Source organism: Capsicum annuum, unplaced genomic scaffold (genome assembly GCF_002878395.1).
Source record: "Capsicum annuum cultivar UCD-10X-F1 unplaced genomic scaffold, UCD10Xv1.1 ctg80417, whole genome shotgun sequence".
Classification (NCBI taxonomy): Eukaryota; Viridiplantae; Streptophyta; class Magnoliopsida; order Solanales; family Solanaceae; genus Capsicum; species Capsicum annuum.
This window is the reverse complement of record NW_025891063.1, coordinates 31911-55365: the sequence shown is the minus strand read 5'-3', so window position 1 is coordinate 55365 and position 23455 is coordinate 31911. Positions and strand designations below refer to the sequence as shown.

The 23455-nt window shown below is 31.3% G+C and overlaps 1 protein-coding gene across 1 annotated transcript; it reads right to left on the bottom strand.

Moving 5' to 3' along the window:
• Nucleotides 1–771: 771 nt before the first annotated feature.
• On the bottom strand, nt 772–15385 carry LOC124895171. Its single transcript, XM_047405618.1, has 2 exons — nt 15296–15385; nt 772–1263 (listed from the first exon to the last, which is right to left on the bottom strand). Exons 1-2 carry the CDS (start codon nt 15383–15385, stop codon nt 772–774), a joined length of 582 nt encoding a protein of 193 aa, XP_047261574.1.
• Nucleotides 15386–23455: the final 8070 nt, after the last annotated feature.

Sequence of the window (23455 nt, the reverse complement as noted above, 5' to 3'; positions counted from 1 at the left end):
ACAAACTCGGGTTAGGGGCTTCGTAGCCGAGTTAAGGGCAGATTCCATAGAGCCCATGGAATTTCAGAGTTGTAGGGTGTGCTACCTAGCGCAGAAGTAAAACAAAGAGTATGTCACAGAGTTCAGATAGTTGTTTAGAGTCTTTTTAAATATGTCCATATGTTTACTTATCATGTTTATATTTATGAACTATTTTCAAATTGCTCTCACCTATGTTGAATAAAAATTATTATTTTGGATTTGCTCTACATACGAGTACAACTGTATTGATCCCCTCCCTTCCAGGGTCTGAGGATTAGTCTAGAGGCCATGATAATCTGTAGAGCTTTCATACAGAAGTGAAGTTTACAGTGGTGAGCCTTGTTTATTCTGGAAGGCATATCTCCTTTTATACACATTTTTTATAGTTTGGTTTTGGTCCACTAGGGTCCTTGTCCTAGGTTTCAGACAGTTATTGATGTAATGTGTAGTAGAGATTTCACAGACTGAGAGAATGTTGTTTAAATGTTGATAAACCTATTTTGGCATTGTTGAACAGATTTCAGAGTATGACCATGATTCCATACGTTTTTCTTTCTGCAATTTTTCTTATACTATATGAATATTATGCATGATTACCAAATTTAGAAGGGCGCTCGGGCCTTCATGGTTCGGGATGCTTGTTACGGCCAAGGACCCGACTCAGGTCGTGACACACTGTGTAGTGTTTGGATGTGAATTTTGCTGCCACTGTGGAGAATTATTATTCAGCCACCATGGAGAATTATTATTCTACCTACAATTGTTACGGTTATTGGTATTGGATTTGGATTTGGTGGGAGTCGCAACCGCGATAGTTATGGGACTGGAAAGTTTCTTAACATCCTCGTGATGAAGAAAGAGTCCATGGTCAAGTATCTTTTCAAACAATTCTTCATATGAGATAGCTGTATAACGTGCACGGATGGCATCAGAGATTTCACGAAATTCAGGACCTAGACCGCTGAGTATTTTGATGTTGAGTACAGGATTTGACATAGGAAAACCAACCATGGCTAACTCATCCGAAAGGGCTCGAATAGTGTAAAGATATTCAGTGATGGAGCGAGATTCTTTAGTGACGCGAGTAAGTTGATCACGTAGACTGAAGACACGGGTTTGTGATCTGTTTGCATAAGTGGTGTTCAAAGCATCCAAAGTCGCTTTGGATGAGTTGGCTGCAACAACAGTTGGAGCAATTTTGGGTTCAACAGATGCTATAAGGGCATTTTGGATGAGTTGGTCCTGATAGAACCAAGTTAAAAAGACAGGATTGGGAGATACATTATTGCCAACGGTGAGGGTGCTAGTAGGGAAAAGAGTGGTCCCATCGAGATGGCCAAATAGATTGTAAACATAAGCATGGAGAATTGAGTTTTCCAGGTGGCAAAGTTGTGGCCACTGTTAAGTTTGATGGGTAATTGGGACGCAGGGTTGAATTGAATGATAAGGTTGGCGCCCATTGTGTTATCAACATTAACAACACTGGGATTGTTGCCATTATTGTTGGCCATTATTGATGATCTGTGTGAGAAAGAGAAGGAAAGAAAATAAAAATAGAATTGTTCTCGTTAGCGAGTATCGAGCCCTGATACCATATAAATACAGAGTAACTGCTAGACAAAATTGTTTATTAATGAACATATACAACATTTTAAATAGAGTTACAAAGAAAATAATAAGACTCCTAGACCAACACTAATAACATAATCTATGTCCTAAATAAACAAGCTGTCACGACCCGAACTAGGGTCTGGCCGTGATGGATATCCTAAACCATGAAGGCCTGGACGTCCTACTCTATCTGATCTCTGGTAATCATGCACAACATTCATATAATAAAAGAAAATATGGAATTATAATATGATACGAAAACATGGTCATTAACTCTGAGGTTCAAGACATAAGAACGAAAGCTACAATTCAAAATATCTGAATAAGATCTAACTCAGTCTGCGAAATCTCTACTACATCTCAAACCTGTTCTGAAAACTGAGACAAGGCCCCCAGTAGACCAAATAATGGAATAAAATAATATGAAATAACAAGCCTTCTGAAATAAAGAAGGCTAACCACTGCATGGATCACTCTCCCTAGAATACTCTATTAATTAGTCGGACCCTTAGATTGAGCCTTCGAACCTGGGAGGTAGGGGATCAATACAGATGTCTTGGTATGCAGAGCAAATCCAAAATAATAATTTATATTCAACATATATGAGAGCAATTTAAAATAGTTCATAACCATAACATAAAGTAAGAAATATCATGGGCATACCCTACAACTCTGAAATTCAACGGGCTATATGAAATCTGTCATTGACTCGGTGGGGAAGCCTCCAACCCAAGAGTGCCGCAAGGGTTAGAGTCTCTGAATCTGCTACGCCACACGACCGTCGCTAGCGTAAAAATAATATACTCGGATTGGCAAATCATGGTTTTAGGCTAAGAGTTACTTGAACTCTAGCCCTCTTCAGGCAACCACCTAGCTCTTTTTATGCCCATTTTTAACTCTTTAAGACATGCATTCTCTAAAAACATACTCTGAAAACTCTAACTCTGTTATGGCATACATTTATATGGTATCGCCATACCATTGAATTGCAAGTCACATCTCTGAGCCATTTTTAGCATATTTCAATCTGTATTTTCAAAACATAAATTTGGAACCACCATATCAATGAATCATTTCAAAGAACTTTTTCTCTAAAACTCATGTAAACACATGTATGCAACTCTCTTTGTCAAACTTTCAATGATGCAAGGTGGTCATGTCAAAGCTCTTAATCTTACGCAAATCTTTCTCTTTTAACAAAATATATTTACATCAAGAAACTCCCTCTCTTAAATCTCTAAATCGTGCTCAAAATACTATGATATTTGATATACTATTTTCAAGCCATAAATCATGCATTTCAATCGATCACCATAAGATCATAAACATAAGGTTATCACAAGAGAGGGATTTTCATTAATTGTGCTCTCAAACAAATGTTCAATTTCAAATTTCATACATATACTTATATGTGTAAACAATTTAAGGGGATAGGGCCTAAAGACCAAAACAACAATATCATTAAACATGCATAAAGCATAATAAAATCATGGATCTCAAAACCCCTTTAACAAATTCATGCTTTATGATTTTTACATCATAATTGGGTGTTTTCAACAAGCCCATGTAATTTTAGGATAAACCCCACGTACCTCAATTTAGAAATTTGATGGATGATTCTTGAAGCCTATGGTTTGGGGATTCCAAATCATCAATCAGTCTTGAAAATCCACGGTTAAATCTTGAGTTATTTGGGTTTTTAGTTTGAAACCTTAGAGAGTGTTCTTATGAATTTTTTTGAAGAAAATGTGAATAATGTGGTCACTTGGGAGTATAATCCCGTATTGAAGCTGATAAGGGGGTGGAAAATTCTCAATATACCCTTAATGAGATGGAATAAAATATAACTGGGGGCCCTATTTTATGGGCCACCGCAATGCGCCACTATCGCAGTGGCTCACTAGAAATTGACGAATGGGATTCTTGGGGTCAACGCGAAGCGGAGCCATTGCGTTGTCCCACTGGCTGGGACCTGGAACTTCAACGCGATGCGCTACAATCGCGCTAGGCTACTGGAATTTGAAAATTATTAAATAGTCCACCCCCGCGATGTGCCAAGCACCAAAATGACGGTGTTTTACGACTGGGACTTAAATTAGCCATAACATCTTATCCGGGTATCGAATTTGGGCGAATCTTATATCGGCGGAAAGCTCATTCAATTTTCCACACTACATAATTGATTAACATGGAAAATTTGCACAGGATTTATGGCTTTTGGATCATCTACGCATAGAAATGATGATTTTTGTTCTAGCCCAAAATGTGGGGTGTTACATTATCTCCCCCTTGGGATCATTCGTCCCCGACTGATGGGTAGGAACGTTGAAGCTTAAAGATATGGAATAACGCGGACCTGATGTGTCATCTATGAAAGGATATAACTGATCTGAAATATTTAAACTTCTATCATAAAACTGAATTCTGAGCTGACTTGCCCTTACTTATTTTAAGGAGCTGATTCATGCTGAGAGTTTATGATTTCCCCCGAAGCGTTTATGCTCAAATCACACACATTGTATTTGGAAGTGATAACTTAGGTAAGTAAAATCATGAGGCAACAAGATTTAGATCGTACAAAGGTATTACACTGTCTGAGCTAAAATAGCTGGAAAAAATTGAGATTATGTGCTGAACTCTTATAAACTGAGTCATGACTAAATAACTAAATCTGAAACATGATGGTTGGACTGAACTAAGTTCGCAACTTACACGGATGGAATAGATTATCTTTTGGGATGGTCATACGCAGTGGACTTCAAATAGTAGGACTGGGTGAAAAGGTGGAAAACCACAGTAACTTGTCTGCCTGACTGTTAAACTGAATCATACTGGACACTTATACTTAACTGGAGTATCTCTTCAACACTCTTTCTAAAGAAGTTCTAGTAGCATTAGGGAGCAAAGAATCTCTGATATGAGTTACACAAGACATCTAACTAAGGAATCACAACAATGACACTACTCTATAACATGGAATATAGACATATAACTCAAAAACTAGGATAGAATTACCAAATCTTAGGCATTACGACTTCTTACTTTCAAGATTAGCCACATTTCCAAAATACTCTGTCAACTATACTTTCCCCTTGAACACCATGCTCATTGATTCCACTTATTTTTCTCACATGGCCGCTAATATTTCCATCTACTAATGTCTAAACTGAACTAAATCCCCTCATCATCTTCAAGCCTAACTCAAAATCACAAGACGCACCACATAATACTGTAGTACTAGTTTGAATCATAAATTTAGCACACCCTGCATTTCACAATTCCTCATCTCCTGCATAATTCTTATTGCCACTCTAGCAATCACCTTCAACTTTGTATTAGACATTCACAAACAGTCAAGGCATCCATCCATATGCATACAAACTTGACATTCAAGCCTACCTTCATACCCACATATGCACTTCTAAACAACCACTCATAAAGCATATTTATCATATTCTCTAATACTTCTATCCATAACAACTTCCTTGCACTATTCAGATGATATACATAAAATATCCTTAACTAACCAAGCCATACATGAAACTTTACCTCAAAATTCTTTCAACTTATAGACTTACATAAAACAAGCGCACAATAATTTTTCCTAAATATAACACATAAAACTTCAACTAACCTTGAGTGTATCAAAGATTCGGACTCAAACTTACTCCACAATTACCGCCTTAACTCAAATAAGCATACAACCATCTTTCATCAACAAGAAATGTTTACTCTTTTCCATCTAAACAACTGTTCATCATCACTATCTCGACCTAAGGGAAAATCTTACTGCAAATTGGAATATTGGGATCCGAAACATAAGGGGAGTACTAAGCATAACTTAATACCCTACTGAGGTGTGAGGAATAGAGTACTTATGGCATGGACTCATTAAAGAGATCTAATCTGAGGTACCTGATATAAATCTAAATTTTCACTGATCGTTAAGAGTATCAAATATGCCCAAGAGTCATGAACTGCATGAACTGAATTTTTGGAATTCATAACTTACAGAAAGTGATTTTGACTGCTGAACAAACTGGGAACTCATCATACTAGGAACTAGGAGAGTACGTGATTCCTTATCATATGCATGAACACGAGCTATGATCATGAAGCCGAAACATAAAGCATGAGTATATGTCCGAATAACTGAAGTAAGCTGCTGAAATAAGAATAGATTGAGCATCGTTCTTTCTCACGACCAATTCCACAACTTACTAGTACATCTATTAGCATCTGAAAACTTGACTTGGTTACTTGTTCTATATCTCTCCCTTAGATTTAAACCACTATTCTAAGTCTGTGAACCACTATATACACTCTGGTATAAACTGAAATCACTTTACTTTAGAGTCAGGGATATAAAAATACACATAAAACTAAACATACCCTGTAAGATGGTATCTTCATTTATATCAACCAATGCTAATACCTCCTTCTAAGATTCAACCCTTAGGTTTCTATAGCCCTAAAAGTCATCATATAACATCTTAAACATTGACCAACTCAATGGATATCTTCAAACCTTTGACGGACCATACTACTTCTGTCATAGTCTACCAGCATCATGGCTCCAAACTTATATCTCTCTACTATAAGAATCAAGATCATATCAAAAGGCTTAACATTATCAATCAAAACTTCTTAACTTGGCTATTTAGAACACCATATACCGTCTAACTAGTCTTTTCTCCACCTAGCAACTCAATGGTACCACTAGCCACATACAACATGTAATAGCCTTAGAAAAATACCACAACCTTATATCACTTTGGCATACTTCTACTTTATACATACAACATTATACTTCATTTTGAATCAAATAAACTTAAGCTCTTGCATGCACTATTTCAACACATCAAACCTATAGTCTAGCATCAATCATCTACCATCAATGAAGAATGCAATAAAATATACTAGTCCATCAAATTGGGATATTCTACCCAAATATCTCATTTTATTTAGATACAACCCACAACCAAAACACCTTCATGACATCACTGCTATGCCTAAAAATCTACTACATACCTTCTCACAAGTAGTACTAGCTTACAACTACCAAAGAAAAGAAGGTCAAGGGGGTAAAGTCACATAATAGACATGGTCAACCTTAATCTTATATTATAACCCCATACAATTTCATCTACTTATACGGCTTTCTCACATCACACTTACTTACCCAAGTGTACATTTAGACTACCTTCAAATTCCACAAACAACCTTGTGACTATAATTATAACTTACTGGCTAGTCTATCCATTTTCATACTTCGAGCAAACAACAACTCACCTTAGCTAATAACTCCTTCTCTACCTTCTACAAAACTAACACACAAGGGTATATCACTTTAATGCAAACTCAATCTCATGCAAAAAGGTTCGTCTATACATACATTCAATAAATCGCCCTTACCACTTTTCTTGCCATTACGCCTCTAAAACCTCAGTTTCAACCAACACAAGAATCAACAAAATGGATAATAAGTTTCTAGTAAATCGAAATAGACCTCACACAGCTCCACTAGACTTTGATTTTTGTGTTTTGAACAAAAAATGAGAGGGATGACAAGGCAACTATGCTAGTGAATCAAAAGAGCCCCATACGGCTTCACTAGACTTTGAGTTTCAACAACACAACGATTACAAGGTTACATGATATAGAAACTTGACACACAATAATCAATAATGTAAGAATATATATCTTACTCTGTATGAATAAAAATATGAGTCAAACACTCCCCACCATAGACTACCATACAATCCACACATGTTACTAGCTACCACATTAGTCTATCACTATAAAGGGGTAAATCATCCTCGAACATCAATTATTCAACTAAACATATTTATCTACATAAAAGTCATCCTCACTCTGATTTCTAACCTTGTGACTTTGTATCACTAACTTCTTGGTCTAATCTCACCATCAATAGGTCATGACACTGACACTTTAACTTATACTACTACTCGGGTGGAAATACAGTTCCAATATTCTGCTACACCTCATTTCCTCTTAAGCATGACATTTGCAACATAAATTTTTTTGAAAGGGACTGAATACACTTAATACTGCAGGCTCAAAAGCACAATTTCATCAGAATTTAAATTCACACTAGAATCAATACACTCTGAGGCACTAACGGACTCTTCATAAGTCCTTGCCCAATTTTAAAATCTTATATGGCTCTATCAGAAAGGGCCATACAATTTAAATTCTAAACTCCTGCACTTGATTCATCTCAACAATGAGACATATCTGAGCACATCAAAGTAAGAAAAGAAATGGGGATGACTATACTTCCTATGGGCGACACCATAGCACGAATTAGAGTATGAAAGAGGAGCATTCTGAATCCATAGCATGAACTAGAACATGAAGAAAGGAAAACATTCCTAAACGCCTAGTAGCCTCCTGCTTATAAGTGTGGTGCGCTACACACCCATAAATAAGACTCTACCTGATGCAATTTTGTAGACACCCTAGTACCATGAATTGTGCTTTGATACCAAGTTTATCATGACCCAAAATAGGGCCTAGCCGTAATGGACATCCCGAACCATAAAGGCCCGAACGTCCTACTCTATCTGATCTGATAATTATGCACAACATTCATATAATAAAAGAAAATATGGAATTATAATCTAATACAAAAACATGGTCATTAACTCTGAGGTTCAAGACATAAGAACAAAATTTACAATTCAAAAAGTCTGAATAAGATCTAACTCAGTCTGCGAAATCTCTACTACATCTGAAAACTGTTCTGAAAACTGGGACAAGGCCCCCAGTAGACTAAAACAATGGAATAACATAATCTGAAATAAAGGCCTTCTGGAACAAAGAAGGCTCACCACTACATAGATCACTTTTCCCTGAAATACTCTACTAATTAGTCGGACCCTTTGATTGAGCCTCCAAACCTGGGAGGTAGGGGGTCAATACAGACGTACTGGTATGCGGAGCAAATCTAAAATAATAATTTATATTCAACATATATGAAAGCAATTCCAAAATAGTTCATGACCATGTCATATAGTAAGAAATCTCATGGGCATTTTCTAAAGACTCTATAAAATCATCTAAACTCTGTGACACTCTTTGTTTTACTTCTGCGCTAGGTGGTATACACTACAACTCTAAAATTTTACGGGCTATATGGAATCCTCCATTGACTTGGCAAAGAAGCCTCCAACTCAAGTGTGCCGCAAGGGTTGGAGTCTCTAACTCTGCTATGCCACACGGCCATCGCCAGCGTAAAAATAATATACCCGGATCGGCAAATCACAGTTTTAGGCTAAGAGTTACTTGAACTATAGCCCTCTTCAGGCAATCACCTAGCTCTCTTTATGACTATTTTTAACTCTTTAAGACATGCATTCTCTGAAAATATACTCTGCAAACTCTAACTCTGTTATGGCATATATTTATATGGTATCGTCATACCATTAACTTCTAAGTCACAGCTCTGAGCCATTTTTAGCATATTTCAATCTCTGTTTCAATACCTAAATTCGGAACCACCATATCAATGAATCATTTCAAAGAACTCTTTCTCTAAAACTCATGTAAATACATGTATGCAACTCTCTTTGTCAAACTTTCAATGATACAAGGTGGTCATGCCAAAGCTCTTAATCTCATGCAAATCTTTCTCTTTAACAAAATATATTTACATCAAGAAACTCCCTCTCTTAAATCTCTAAATCTTGCTCAAAATACTATGGTATTTGAGTAAACTATTTTAAATTCATAAATCATATATTTCATTCAATCGTAATAAGATCATAAACATAAGGTTATCACAAGAGAGGGATTTTCATTAATTGTGCTCTTAAACAAATCTTCAGTTTGAAGTTTCATACATATACTTATATGTGTAAATTAATTTAAGAGGGTAAGGCCTAAAGTCAAAAATAACAATATCATTAAACATGCATAAAGCATAATAAAATCATGGATCTCAAAACCCCTTTAACAAATTCATGCTTGATGATTTTTAAATCATAGTTGGGTGTTTTCAACAAGACCATGTAGTTTTAGGATAAATCGCACATACCTCAATTTAGAAATTTGGTTGATGATTCTTGAAGCTTATGGTTTGGGGATTCCAAATCTTCCATCAATTTCGAAAACCCACGGTTGAATCTTGAGTTATTTGGGTTTTTAGTTAGAAACCTTAGAGAGTGTTCTTGTGAATTTTTTTGAAGAAAATATGAATAATGTGGTCACTTGGGAGTATAATATCATATTTAAGCTGATAAGGGGGTAGAAAATACCCAATATACTCTTAATGAGATGGAACAAAATATAACTGAGAGCCCAATTTTATGGGCCGCCGCGACGCGCCACTATCACGGTGGCTCACTAGAAATTGACGAATGGGATTCTTGGGGTCACCGTGACGCAAAGCCATCTGTTATCCCACTGGTTAGGACCTAGAACTTCAGCGCGACGCGCCATAATCGCGCTAGGCTACTAGAATTTGAAAATTGTTAAATAGACCACCTCCGCGACGCCCCAAGCACCAAAATGACGGTGTTTTACGACTAGAACTTAAATTAGCCATAACATCTTGCCCGGATATCGGATTTGGGTGAATCTTATATTGACGAAAAGCTCATTCAATTTTCCACACTACATAATTTATTAACATGGAAAATTTGCATAGGATTTATGGATTTTGGATCATCCACGTATATAAATGATGTTTTTCATTCTAGCCTAAAATGCGGGGTGTTACACAAGCCTTCTACATCCGCAGCGGAAACAACTAAAAGTCAGTCGACTCTTTGGATTGTTGAAATAATAATGCTGACTAAAATACTAACTAATAACCGAACAAACATAAATTAATCAGGGTTACGTTTTGTGCCAATAGACTGCACTGAATATTTGTTGTTTTTGGGGAATGGCCTCTACTTTTTTGTAGGTGTTTTCCTCCTTTGGTAAAATCCTGATTCCTTTTTTGGTTAGTTAATGCGAAATGATTTAATTTGCTCATTTAACACTTATAGCATTGTTTGTATCCTAGATATCTTTCCTTAATATGTTAGTAAAATCCAACGTCTTCCTTCCATACTCGTAGCAAGTATATTCAAACTTGATCATTTCTTTTCTTCTACAGTATATCTTTCTTCCAGAATAACTAATATATCCCAATAATAGGCCGAGATATTATAAAAAGTGGCGTTATTCCATTACTCAAATTTCTCTCCCCACGCTCCACTTCTCTTTCATCGTTCAAGTTGGATACTTCTTAAACAGTTTATTCAATTTTGAAATCTAGAAAGTGACATGTGTGTTCTGATAAGGGAATCTTAATAGCTTAGTTGGTTGACTATCTAAACTTTTACCTTATTGATGAGGGCTTGGATTCCTCATCTAGTAACCCCCTACCCCATTTCCACTTCCCCTACCCTCATTTTTTTAAAAAAAAATGTGTGTTGATTCCAGTTCCTATTTGTGCTAATTTATCAGCCAAAAAGTTCTGCTCCCTGTAGACATGCTGAATTCTAGGGGTATTCAACAGTTGGCTCAAACTATGTTGTTCGGACTCTTCAATAATGTTAACGCGTGCGTGTCAGATTCGTCAAAATTAGTATATTTTTGGAAAGACCAAACAGGTGCGACATCAAAAGAGAAGAGTCTGTACAACTTAGGAATTAAATGTCTGCAGTCAGAGAGAAAATGTGAACTATGTTCTCAAACTCTTCCAAAATATCGATGGTGGTGTATCAAATCTTCCTAAAATTGTGTATTTTTGAAGGATCCGATAGTGCGGCAATATTTTTGGAGAGTCCGAGCAACATAGTGATATGGGAATAATCACGGATATGAACTTAGGAGAGTGCGTGTTGGACTCAATCCTTGGAATGTCCAATTGAAGTGTAAAAGAGGCCCAAAATTCATCCAAATCAGCCCATAAATTACACTAGATGGGTGTCCACTCTTTGAAGGGCCTTTTGGTTATTTTAACTTATATTTTGTAATAGCTATAAAAGGAACATTGTAGGGTTTTTAGACTTAGATTTTAGATAATATTGTAAGTCTTGTATGACTTTTGAAACACCAAGTCCTCTCTCCTTTAAGGAAAATCGAAACTAGGACAAAAAACTAGTGTGGATTCACTAGTGATTGTGTTTGCTTGAAAACGTCGATGCTTGAGAGGTGGAATCCGATCTAGTGTCACATAAGAGATAGTTTTTTGTTGTGTGTAGTGTTAAGGGTCCAAGTGTGGAATAGAATCTTGGGTTCTTACGATTATACCAATCAATTGTCTATCTATCTATCCCTTTTCTTTTATTGTAATTCTTTTTAGTGTTGCTCTAGTTCTTGTAAGCCGTGACTTGTTGTTCTTGTTATAACATTGTTGTTGTTTTTCGTGTTATTTATTTTCAAATTGTTAATATAGTTTGGTGGTTGTTTTGGTTTTAAAACACACCCTTTATCTCGTTATTATTGTTGTCATTGTTGAATCTGAGTGTGGTCACCACAAGAGGTCCTCGGTTTCTTAACTAGTGGACTGAATTTGGTGTTTGTTTCGTGCTTTTATATTTTTGTTGTATCACATAGAGTGTGAACATAGACTATTCTTAATTGTTAATAATTGCAGTAACTACAGTCTGCAAGCAATTAGTTTCAATTTCTAAAGGATATAGTCTATGATCAAGTGCCTAAGTCTGTCTTATGTCATATCAAAGTTTAGTAACTTCACAACAAGTGAGAAAACTATGTTTTCATGCATGTTTATATGATGCAAATATGAAGCTTTTGAATGTTGATTGTGACATTCAATCCATTTAAAATGGGTTGATTTTTGGTAGTGTGTTAATTTTCCAAAGCTCTCTCTTTACCGATATAGGTCTATCGGAAACAACCTTTCTATCTTACCTCTGAGGTAGTAGTACGGACTGCTTATACTATACCCTCTCCAGCCCCCATTTTGTAGGAATATACTGGATATGTGTTTAACTTTTCAAAGCCAAGTAAAGGATGAGTTAGAAGAAAATAGTGTAACACATAAAATTTGAGTTCGGAGTCAAAAAGGCTAATTTTTTTATTAAAAATTTCAAAAGGGACAATTGATTTGGAAAGAAATCAAAGGGACAAAAATCTCTTGGCTAAGTGATTTGTCCTATGACAGTACTGACAACACTGGCAAATCGCTTGGTGTCCACCTATTTGCAAGTCATTTGGTATCCAGTGATTTTCAAGTCACCTGGTGTCTAGCGATTTGCTCTTATTTTTTTCTTTAAATAAGAAGTTTCTTGTTGTGTTTGAGTTATTCTCATTTCAGCTCTCCCACTTTGAGAGTACACATCTAGATATTGTCGACTCTACTTTGTAGGCACCCCAGATATTCTTATGAAAAATGTACTTATTTTTGGTTCTGATATTTTCTTGAAATTATGTTGTTGTTGTTTGCGTATAAAATATGTTGTGTGTCATTACTCATTTATCATTAACTAGATGGATTCTCTCTTCTTCCAAGTGTTCCTGTAGAGTCGTAGATCAGAAGAGGAAAGTTGATTCCTCCTTTGCTGGAATTTCACTATTCTGTTTGAGTGATTGTAACCAAATAAATATCACAACCGTTTGATGAAGTTACTTTAGATATTACCAGTGTTAAAGCTTAGTGTAATGGTCTTGTAATTACACACATGATGCACACAACTATATCGAGCATACGCTTATGCATATCACGGGCACGAGCCATCTAGTATTAACAGAAGAACCCTTTTTTTCATACGAATATATATATATACTAGTCAATCGATACGTGCGTTGCACGCGTATCTTAAGCCATGTATTATAAAATGAGGTCAATATACTGCCTGTTGATGCAATTTGGTACTCATTCTTGCCTCTAATTTGCTACATATATAGGCATAACTAAGAATTATATATTAGCTAATTGATCATTGTTTTCTATTTTTGAAGAGACATTCATAACGATGAATTCAGAATAGGAAATTATTTTTTAAAAATTATTAGATGGTTTTTTAGTCAAGGTAAGGTTGTATCATAGACCTGGTCCTATTCTTCCTAAGCATGTAAATCGGGAAAGCTTTGGCGCATTGGATGACTCATTTTCTCTCTTTCTTTTTAATTGGATTATTTTAGGTACTCTTTAAATAGAAGATTTGAATGAACAACCACATGCATATACATAATCCAACAACAAAAAAAAGGGAACAGGGCCTAAAATGTTCTTCATGTCTACCTATTGGGTCTAAAATGCCCTTTCCGTCTATCTATTGAGGCTATTTTATCCTTTTATTTAAGAAAAAAATTATATAATACCACAACTTATCTTTATTAAACTACATAAAATTTCTATCATTTTTATTAATATTAACCAAATAAATAGTGCACAATATCAATTTTTCGTCATTCTAAATTGATCTAATAAATAGAAAGAAAAACAATATAAATAGCCATTTTAAAAAAATTATTACATATACATAGCCATATTACTTGGTTGTCAGATAGCATATAAAATACTTACTTTTATAACAGATTCTAATATATAGAAAAATAATTATATATTAAATTTTCATATTTCTTATTTATTGCCTATCTTTATGGAAGTCTTTGTTCATTCATTTTTATATACTATATCAAAATTTTATATTGTTCATTTTTATTGCCTGCTTTCACGATGCCTTCATAAAAATATATGATATATTTGTATCATCAAAATTCATGATATATTTAAATATTATACAAATTATATTTATATCATAAAAATATATGATATATTTATACCATGTAAATTATATTTATACCATAAACATACATGGTATTTTAGATATAAAAAATTTATACCATGTAATAATGAAAAAATATATTTATATTTAATAAATAATTTTTAATAAGAAAATTACTTCCGACATAATGGATATACCATGAATATTTATCCCATAAATTATATAAAAAAAATATAATAATAATAATAATAATAATAATAATAATAATAGTAATAATAATAATAATATGACTTTGACATTAGTAATATTTATACAACAAAAACACATGATATATTTGTACTTTCAACATAATGATTTTTATTCCATAAATATTTATTCATAAAAAATTATGATTAACTCGTTACATTAGAATTAAAAATACACAATAATGAAATAATACTAGATAATTAACACACATGAAAATAAAAAGAAACATACACAAGAAAATAATGGAATACTTAATTTATTTAAAAAATTTTGAATGTTGAATATAAGAGAGAAAAATATTTGAAAGCAAGGATTGTCTTTTCCAATTTTAATTTGAAGATTGAAAATATATCTCTTAAATTAAGGTGAATTATAATTAGTTATTGAATTAAATTAAGAATTATAATTATCTTTTCTGATTTTTTAAATGACTATATATGTAAAAAAAAAAAAATCTTTTTTTAATATTGTAAAAATACTATTATATATGTAATTAAGTTTTAGCATTATTTCACATAGTTGAAGGGCATTTTAGGCCCTTTTTTGAGAAAAAAATTAAAGGAGGAAAACCAGTTATCCGTTAATGAAAAATCCAAAACCTTATAAATTTAATTCCTTTTTTAAAAAAAGGCAAATTAGTTTCATGCTTACATTCTCAGCAAGAAAGAATAGAAGAAAATTTATCAGAACTCAAGAGGTATTACCTTTCGTCCGCCTTCAAGCTTTTGATTAATTGTATCTCGCCAATCAAGATGATATGTATTTTGGAGAGCGTATCCATAGACGTTCTGCATGTACACATCATAACCAATGGATAATTTTTTGTTTTTTCCTTTTTTTTGTTGCTATTTTCGACATAAAATTAAAGGATAATCAGACAACACAAGTGAACACCAAAAACAGATCAATGTCTCATAAATGTCAACAAACCCTTATATAATTTCATAAGTGCGGCTTGAAAAGAATAGTATATATACTTTGAAAAGACAGAGAAATCGTTTTCAATAGACCCTACTCACAAAACTAACTTTATGAATATAACCAACAAAAATTTCGAATAAGTAATGACAATCACCAATGACATTCAAAGTCACCAATAAGAGACAGTGGCACAACTATACTGAGTGAAAATTATCAAAAGAGACAAGTTAAATTTTCAAAACCTTTGTATATACAAAATCGTTATACTTAAAATTATTCAAAATATTTTTAAATAATGAATAAAATAAAAATTAGAACGAAGGAGTGTGGAGTAAAATATACACAATGTTGAAGAATTAAAACCGAAAAAAGAAAAAAGAAGGATCACAATATTTATCTGGAACAATTGAATTCAAATTAGTAGTGGATTTCAATATTTTTCAACAAGCTATAAAGATACCCAGAGACCATATATGAATTTTTCGTATATTCAAGATACCTCAAAATCATATATGAACAATATTCATTAATTAAAATGCGACTCAATATATTCTTCAATAATAACCCGTTTGGCCAAAAATGAATCATAGACTTACTTTTGTATGCAATGTTTTTTAAGAACGATAACAATTCGTCTAGCTTGTAGTACCCACAAAATTAAAACTTGGTCAAGCATAAAAGACATAAATCTGATTAGATTAAAGAAAGAAAATATTCAATACAAAATTTGATACAAAAATAACGAAAAACTATGCAAACTAATATAGGTTACATGTTTAGTATATTAGATTTAAACTAAAAAGAAAATTAAGAAAAAACAATTTAGACAAAAACAAATTGGATGAAAAACATACTAATAACAATTTAAGAAAGGTAACAATTTGTCTAACCTAAAAAGATATTTTTCTGAAAGAAGTTGTACGTGAGGGTAGATTTAAAGATATTAGGATTTAAATAAGAAAATATTTGATGACCAAAATTTAAGTTTGTATGAAAATTCTACAATTTAAACATAACTAAAATAAGGAAAGATACATATTCTCAAAATTAGAAGTTTAATACTAATAAACTTCTTATTTTTATTATCATATTAATTTTTTTCCTTGTTATTTTAACCTACACTAATTTTAGAACATTTTATCCCTTTTTACGTCCAAATCACGTTTCATCTTTTTTTTTTTTTTTTCCCTCCGTGTTGTTCAAACCTATACCAATTGTGATGATTATTAACCTTTAGCCAAACATAACAACTTTATTATATTTATTTCTAAATTTTTCAAATTTCTTAAAATTAAATTTAGTTGATTTTAAATTCTAAAATCAATAGAATAATATTTGGTTGTCATTAATTCTGATAACTTCTAATAAGGAAAAGTTTTATCATAAGTATATTAATTAATTTTTGACTCTTAAATATTAGAAAAATAGTGAAAAGGACGATTTTGTCTAAAGAAAAGTCATTTAATGAAGGATTAAAAGTTCAAATCACTTTTCTAAAAGCCTTCACACTTTTAATATTACTTGTTAAATCGCACGTGCCTCGCACGTGTAACTTTTAATTATTTAAAATTAAATAATTTTGTCTATGACGAAAATTTTTAATAAATTGCAAAAAGTTTTAATCACTTCTCGAAAATTCTCCAAACTTTAATATAATAATAATAACGTAAACATAACATATATTTTATTGTAAACACATATATATTTTATCACCGAAAGTTTCAAGTGGTTAATGGATCTTCATTTTTACGTTTGAGATGTGATACCTCTTTCATTACTAATAGAGACTAAGAAAGACACATCAATTTGAATCATATTTGTAGTGCGATCATTTATTTTATTTTTTCTATATTGAAAGCATTTCCTTTTTTTGAAAGTTAAATTTTTTAGAAAATCTTTGATTACTTACTTAAAACTTTTAAAAGTTTGGTACTTCTTATATTTTTCTTAGTCTAACACTTTCATATTTATTTCTAGATTTTTCAAATCTTCTTAAAATCAAATTTAGTTGATTTAGAAATTTAAACTAATGAAAAAAAGATATTTATTGTCATTAATTCCGATGGCTTCTAATAAGAAAAAGTTTTACTATAAATATTTAATTAATTTTCAACTCTTAAATATTGGAAATATACTGAAAAGACGATTTTATCTAAAGCAGGTACTTTCAATGAAAAATAAAAAGTTCAAATAATATTTCTAAGGACCTTCACACTTTTAATATAGTATATCGAAGATTTGTCTTACTTTATTTTTATTCCATTTTAAAAAGAATATACTATTTTCTTATTTGAAAACTCTTTAATTTAAACTATAGAAATGCATGTTTAAGACCACACGATTAAATATAATCAAACCTCTCTATAACGTCACCTTGTTATAACGACACTTTATGATAGCGGTCTAATTTTTTTCAAAATTAATTTTTCATGTTGTATTTTACTTCTCTACAACGACATTCTACCCCTAACAACAATGGCATTTATTATAGTAGTGGTTCACTCTTTGTAAAAAATATTCTCTGTATAACATCATACTCAAAATATTTATAAAATACCAAAATATTTATGATAACCATCATTGATGTCATACACCAACTAACTTTCAAGTGCAAATATCTAATTTAAGAAAATTTCATAACTTCACAGGAAAAAGACTACTAATATTTGTCTTTTTTCTATTCATACTCTTTTTAATTTTGTATAGTATTATTAATAGTTAAATGAGATCTACACTTCAATGTAAGTATACATATATAACAACACCTCTCTATCAATCATGAAATTTTTGGATAAATGCTGCCACTATACAGTGGTTTGATTGTAATAAATTCTACGCATCTTTAGTCTAAGACTACAAAAATCAAAAAAGTCATCTTTATTTTTTTTCATACTCCATCTCAAGTCAAAACGGACAAAGAAAACTCTTTGTCAAAATTTATATGGCAAAACATAATACAGTAAGGTGATGTTATGTAAAACCTAAAAGAAACCTATACTAATGATAGAGAACAACTGGCAAACCGCAAATCTAGAAGGTAGTAATTTTACCTATAGTAAGGTGTGATTAAAATACGAAAGTTTGCTATAAAAAGATTCAAAATATATTTAAACTTTGATAAAATTTGTTGTAACACCGTAATTCAAAGTATTGAACTTTTACGACGAATTCATATATAGTAGGCTTAATTTTTTTAAAAAAAGTTTATATTCCTAAAATTTATGTAAGAAGTACTATAAAATATCAATAATGAATAAATTAAAATATTAAAAATAAATATAAATTATTATGATGAAAGTAAAATTTCATGATTCTCAAAATTTCAATTGTGCTGCTCAGGTGGCTCACCCCAAATGAAAAAGGAATCAAGACAATCAAAACAGGCCCAAAGGAGAAGGCCCAAACTAATTCAAGACAACAAACACTAATCAGATAATGGCCTAACGTCTTCGGTGTTCAGCTCACCGGCGGTCAGCTTAGAATATCATGGTCCTATTCGGTTGTATACTATTCAATAAAGCTCCTTTTCTAAACAACTTCGCACCAGTTACCTACTGATTAACATCACACAAAGAAGAGGATTATCAATAAAGCATCCACCCATAAATTTTCAACAGTGAAGTCGACACTCTCAGAGTAATCAAAAACACCTTCTTGGTTGCGTGTGTAGATTTGAAGAACTTGATACCCCCAATGTGATTCTTCGTCAACAGATTATCTATCTTCTGATATTCTCAGGTTGTCACAAATTAAATAAAGAGATTTGATTTATGGGTTTTGTTAATTCACAACTTCTTATGTGCCTTAATTGCGCAACTAACGTGCACAATTAATTCACAACTTCTTAATTGCGCACGTTACATTTGAGATCTTGATCTCAATAGTTGAATTATTCGAATAGCGGCTACCAAAAGAGGAAGTAAAGTTGAAGCAGGAACTTTCAATGTGCATATAGATTTCGAGTGTGTGTTGGTAGCAAAAGTTCTATCTATACTCTACCCTATACAGACTCCACCCAGTGGGATTACACTAGGTATTGTTGAAGTACAAGAAACTTCATAATACTGTACTATATTATGCTTTAGTTTTACATTCCTTGTGAAATATTTGGTTCTTGCATTGTGTTTCATATCATCAATTGAGTATCCGGCCAACTCAAAGGCCACAAATTTCTTTCTGCGTATGTGTGGCTAGGATCCAGTATCTACGTGATAGGGGAAGACATCCAATTGCATAATGTCTAGCATTAAAGTTTTGTATTTAGGACAAGTGTTGCTACACATATATTGAGCATTATTGTCATAAACGATGCACTACTTTACCACAACCAATTGGTTGAACCTTATTAACGAAAATGTTTGAGTTTATAATCTTTATACTTAAAAATCTCCTAATTCCTTTCAACTCTTTGAGAAGAAGAACGTTGATGATTTAGTGCTCCTGCAAAATCGTTGAAGAAACAAAACAGGATAACAAAAATTTCATTGACAAAAACTGGATAACAAAAATTTCATTAACAAAAAGTTTAAATCACTTTTCTAAGGTCTTCACACTTTTAATATATTATAGATATAGATTATAGATGTATATATATCTTTGTCCAAAACCTAACGTGATCTATGTGCGTATGTTTCCATCAAATCAAATCCATTTGTAAGATTGAGAGGATTAAATTATGACCTTTTTTTATTGGTTTATTTCAGTTTAACTCATTTCTTTTTAAAGATTTCCACGTGGAAGTTTATTTCATGATTAAAAAGAGTATAAAGAGGTGGATATATCCTTAAATCTCAAGAATTTTAAAGTGTAAATGTAGATCACTCATACAATTCGATTTAAGTACAAAATAAACTAGGAGGGTCTTTAATAGCTAAGCTCACGAAAAGAAACACTACTACGCACACTTAGTAGTAAACTAAATATTCAGCCCGAATCAAAGATGAAAAATTCTTTCTTGACCCGAAATCTAAATTTTGGAGAATCTTTAATGGCATTCTTCAAAGTAGATATAATCTGAGTTGACAAGTTTGTAGCCTCATTGAAGAAAGCGTTTTTTTAGTACTCTCTACCAAATTTATGAGAAGATCAGCCATGGTGTTGCCTTCACGAAGTGTGTGGATGAATTGAAATTGACCTTGAGATTTCATAGTCGAGCTTTGCCTGAGTTCAGTCAAAATACTTTCAAAATTAACTTATCTCATTTTAACTTTTAATTTAAATACAAGAGCAGACGGTGCATTATATTTCCTTCGTTTCATTTTAGTTGGACACATTTCATTTTATATAGTGATTAAAAAATCATAAATTGAATGATGAATTTTTTACTATTTTACACTTTACCCATATTAATGATATTCGTTGGACATTAGAATAAATACTGAAATTGTAATTGTTCACATTTAATGTATTCTATTAATCGTAATTAATTTTATCCTAATTTAATAAGTGATAAAAGAATATGAAATATTTTTTTAGTAACACGACAAACTAAAATGGAACGATATCAAGGCACGAACTTCGAGAAAATGTACGTTTTCATCAAGTCAATGCATTTGTAAATAGCAAGTCCATAGTTATTATTGTTGTCAAGTAAACTTATATACAATGAATTATATGAAATATTCCTAATTATTGTCTGACAAAATTGGTTGGTTTTACATTTGAATGTTTATAACAAAAAAGGAATATATGACTTTTTATCCTCTTTTAAGTTCATTCCTTCCTGTATATGATAGAAAAATAACATAAATATACACCTTAATTTACTGTATTTACATAAATCATACCCTTACAAAGTATTTATAAAAATTTCAACTTATTATATTTTTGTTGGATGTATCGAGAGCTAATTATGTATCTTAACAGACTCAATATCGAAAAAATATATATTGAGAGCTAATTATGTACCTTTAAAAAGGAAAAGATATATCTTTGTTGGATGTATTATGTATCTCGATAGATTTAAAATCGAAAAAAATCTATCGAAAGCTAATTATATATCTTTACAAAGAAAAAGATGTATCTTCATTGGATGTATCTATCAAAAAAAATATATCGGGAGCTAATTATGTATCTTTACAAAGAAAAAATATATCTTCGTTTAATGTATTATGTATTTTGACAGATTCAAAATCGAAAAAAATGTATCGAGAACTAATTATGTGTCTTTATAAAGACAAAAATGTATCATCACTGAATGTATCAGGAACTATTATGTATCTCGACAGAATCAAAATCGAGATTTTCAATAATTATATAAAATATTAAAATAACTCCAAACAGTCGAAGTTTATGGTTTTCAGGGCAAGAAAATGCATGTTTTCATCAAATCAATCCATTTGTAAAAGCAAAGTCCATATTCATTTAATGTCGTCAAGTAAACTTATATACAATGAATTTATATGAAATACTAGACAAGCATGACCCGTGTCAGCACCCAACATTAAAATATTTATTTATTTTTTCAATCTTGATATATTTAAATAAAAATTTTTAATAAAAGGATTGCATATGTTTTCTATAATTCATCTGAAATCTAGCATGAGTTCAATATATGTTATTTTAATATGTATTTAGATAATTAATTTGTTAACTATTGTAAGTTATAATATTTTTTTTAATGTATTTTTCAAATTAATATACGTTACTTTTCTTGTTCAAATTTTGGTGGCATTGATAATCAATTATATTTTAAAAATAATTTAAGTTTTAATTATTGTGATGTATAATACTTTTCTTCTGTTCTAATTTTGGTGACATTAATATAATTTCAAGAGCCGACCAAATATTTTATATCTTTTAAATTTTGTAAGTTGTTGATTATTGTGATTTCTAGTATTTTTCATGTAATTTTTTTGAAATATATAACATATTAATTTTTTTTTAGATATTTTAAGTTGTTTACAATTGTAATTTATAATACTTTTTATGTAATTTTTGAATAATATATGTTACTCTCTTTGTCCAGAGTTTTGTGTCGACAATAGCCAATTATATTTTTTAAATAATTTAATTTTTTGATCATTGTGATTTATAATATTTTTCTATCTCAACTTATGTGGCACAATGCTTAAATGGCCATAATAATTAATTAGGGGTACTATAGTAAAATCACGACTGAAGTAGCCGAAGCAGAAATCAGTCAATTTTTTTTTAAAAAGAAATTGTTAATTATTGTTATTTACAGTACTTTTTATTCCATTTTCAAACAATATATGTTGCTTTATATCTTCTTCTGTCCCGTTCCAATTTATGTGGCACTAATATAATTTTGATAGTAAATCAAATATTTTATGTTGACATATCATTTTGTTATTCTTATTTTTCTAATACATAAATGACTTATAATAAGGAGTGATATAGTAAAATCATCGTTCGAAAGACGAAAATTTAATTTAAAACATTAAGAGTTAATTTCGCATTTTATGTCTATTTTATTTTTCATGAAATACTATTTATTTTCTTAATACCTAGATGACTCATAATAATTAATTAAGAGCGATTGATTATGTTATTACTATAAAAATTAATATAATATTATCATATCCAATAGTAATCATCTATAATTCACCGAATAGTATATTAATTAAATAGGGGATGCTATATTTGCATATGCAAAATATGGTATTATTAAACATTATTGGATAGTGCATTATATTTATCTTTCACAATAATAAAATTTTACTATATATATATATTTTTTAACTTGATACATATTGACCCAACACAAATTCTAAGAAAATATTCATTAGAAATTTATTTTATTATATTAAATTTATTAATTTTTTACTTTAAAAATTTAAAGTTAAGTTTAAATATTAGTATTTCTATACAAGAAAAAAATAATTTTAAAATTTAAATTTACTAAAATAAATAAATAAATAAATAAAAAGATTATTTTTTTTATATAAAAGTCAATTAAAATAATAAAATTAATTTACTTT

Coding starts and splice junctions, on each gene's coding strand:
- LOC124895171 (XM_047405618.1), bottom strand. CDS start 15,385: ATGCAGAACGTCTATGGATACGCTCTCCAAAATACATATCATCTTGAT. Junction 1,264..15,295: donor AGCTTGAAGGCGGACGAAAG/GTAATACCTCTT, acceptor TGGTTCTATCAG/GACCAACTCATCCAAAATGC.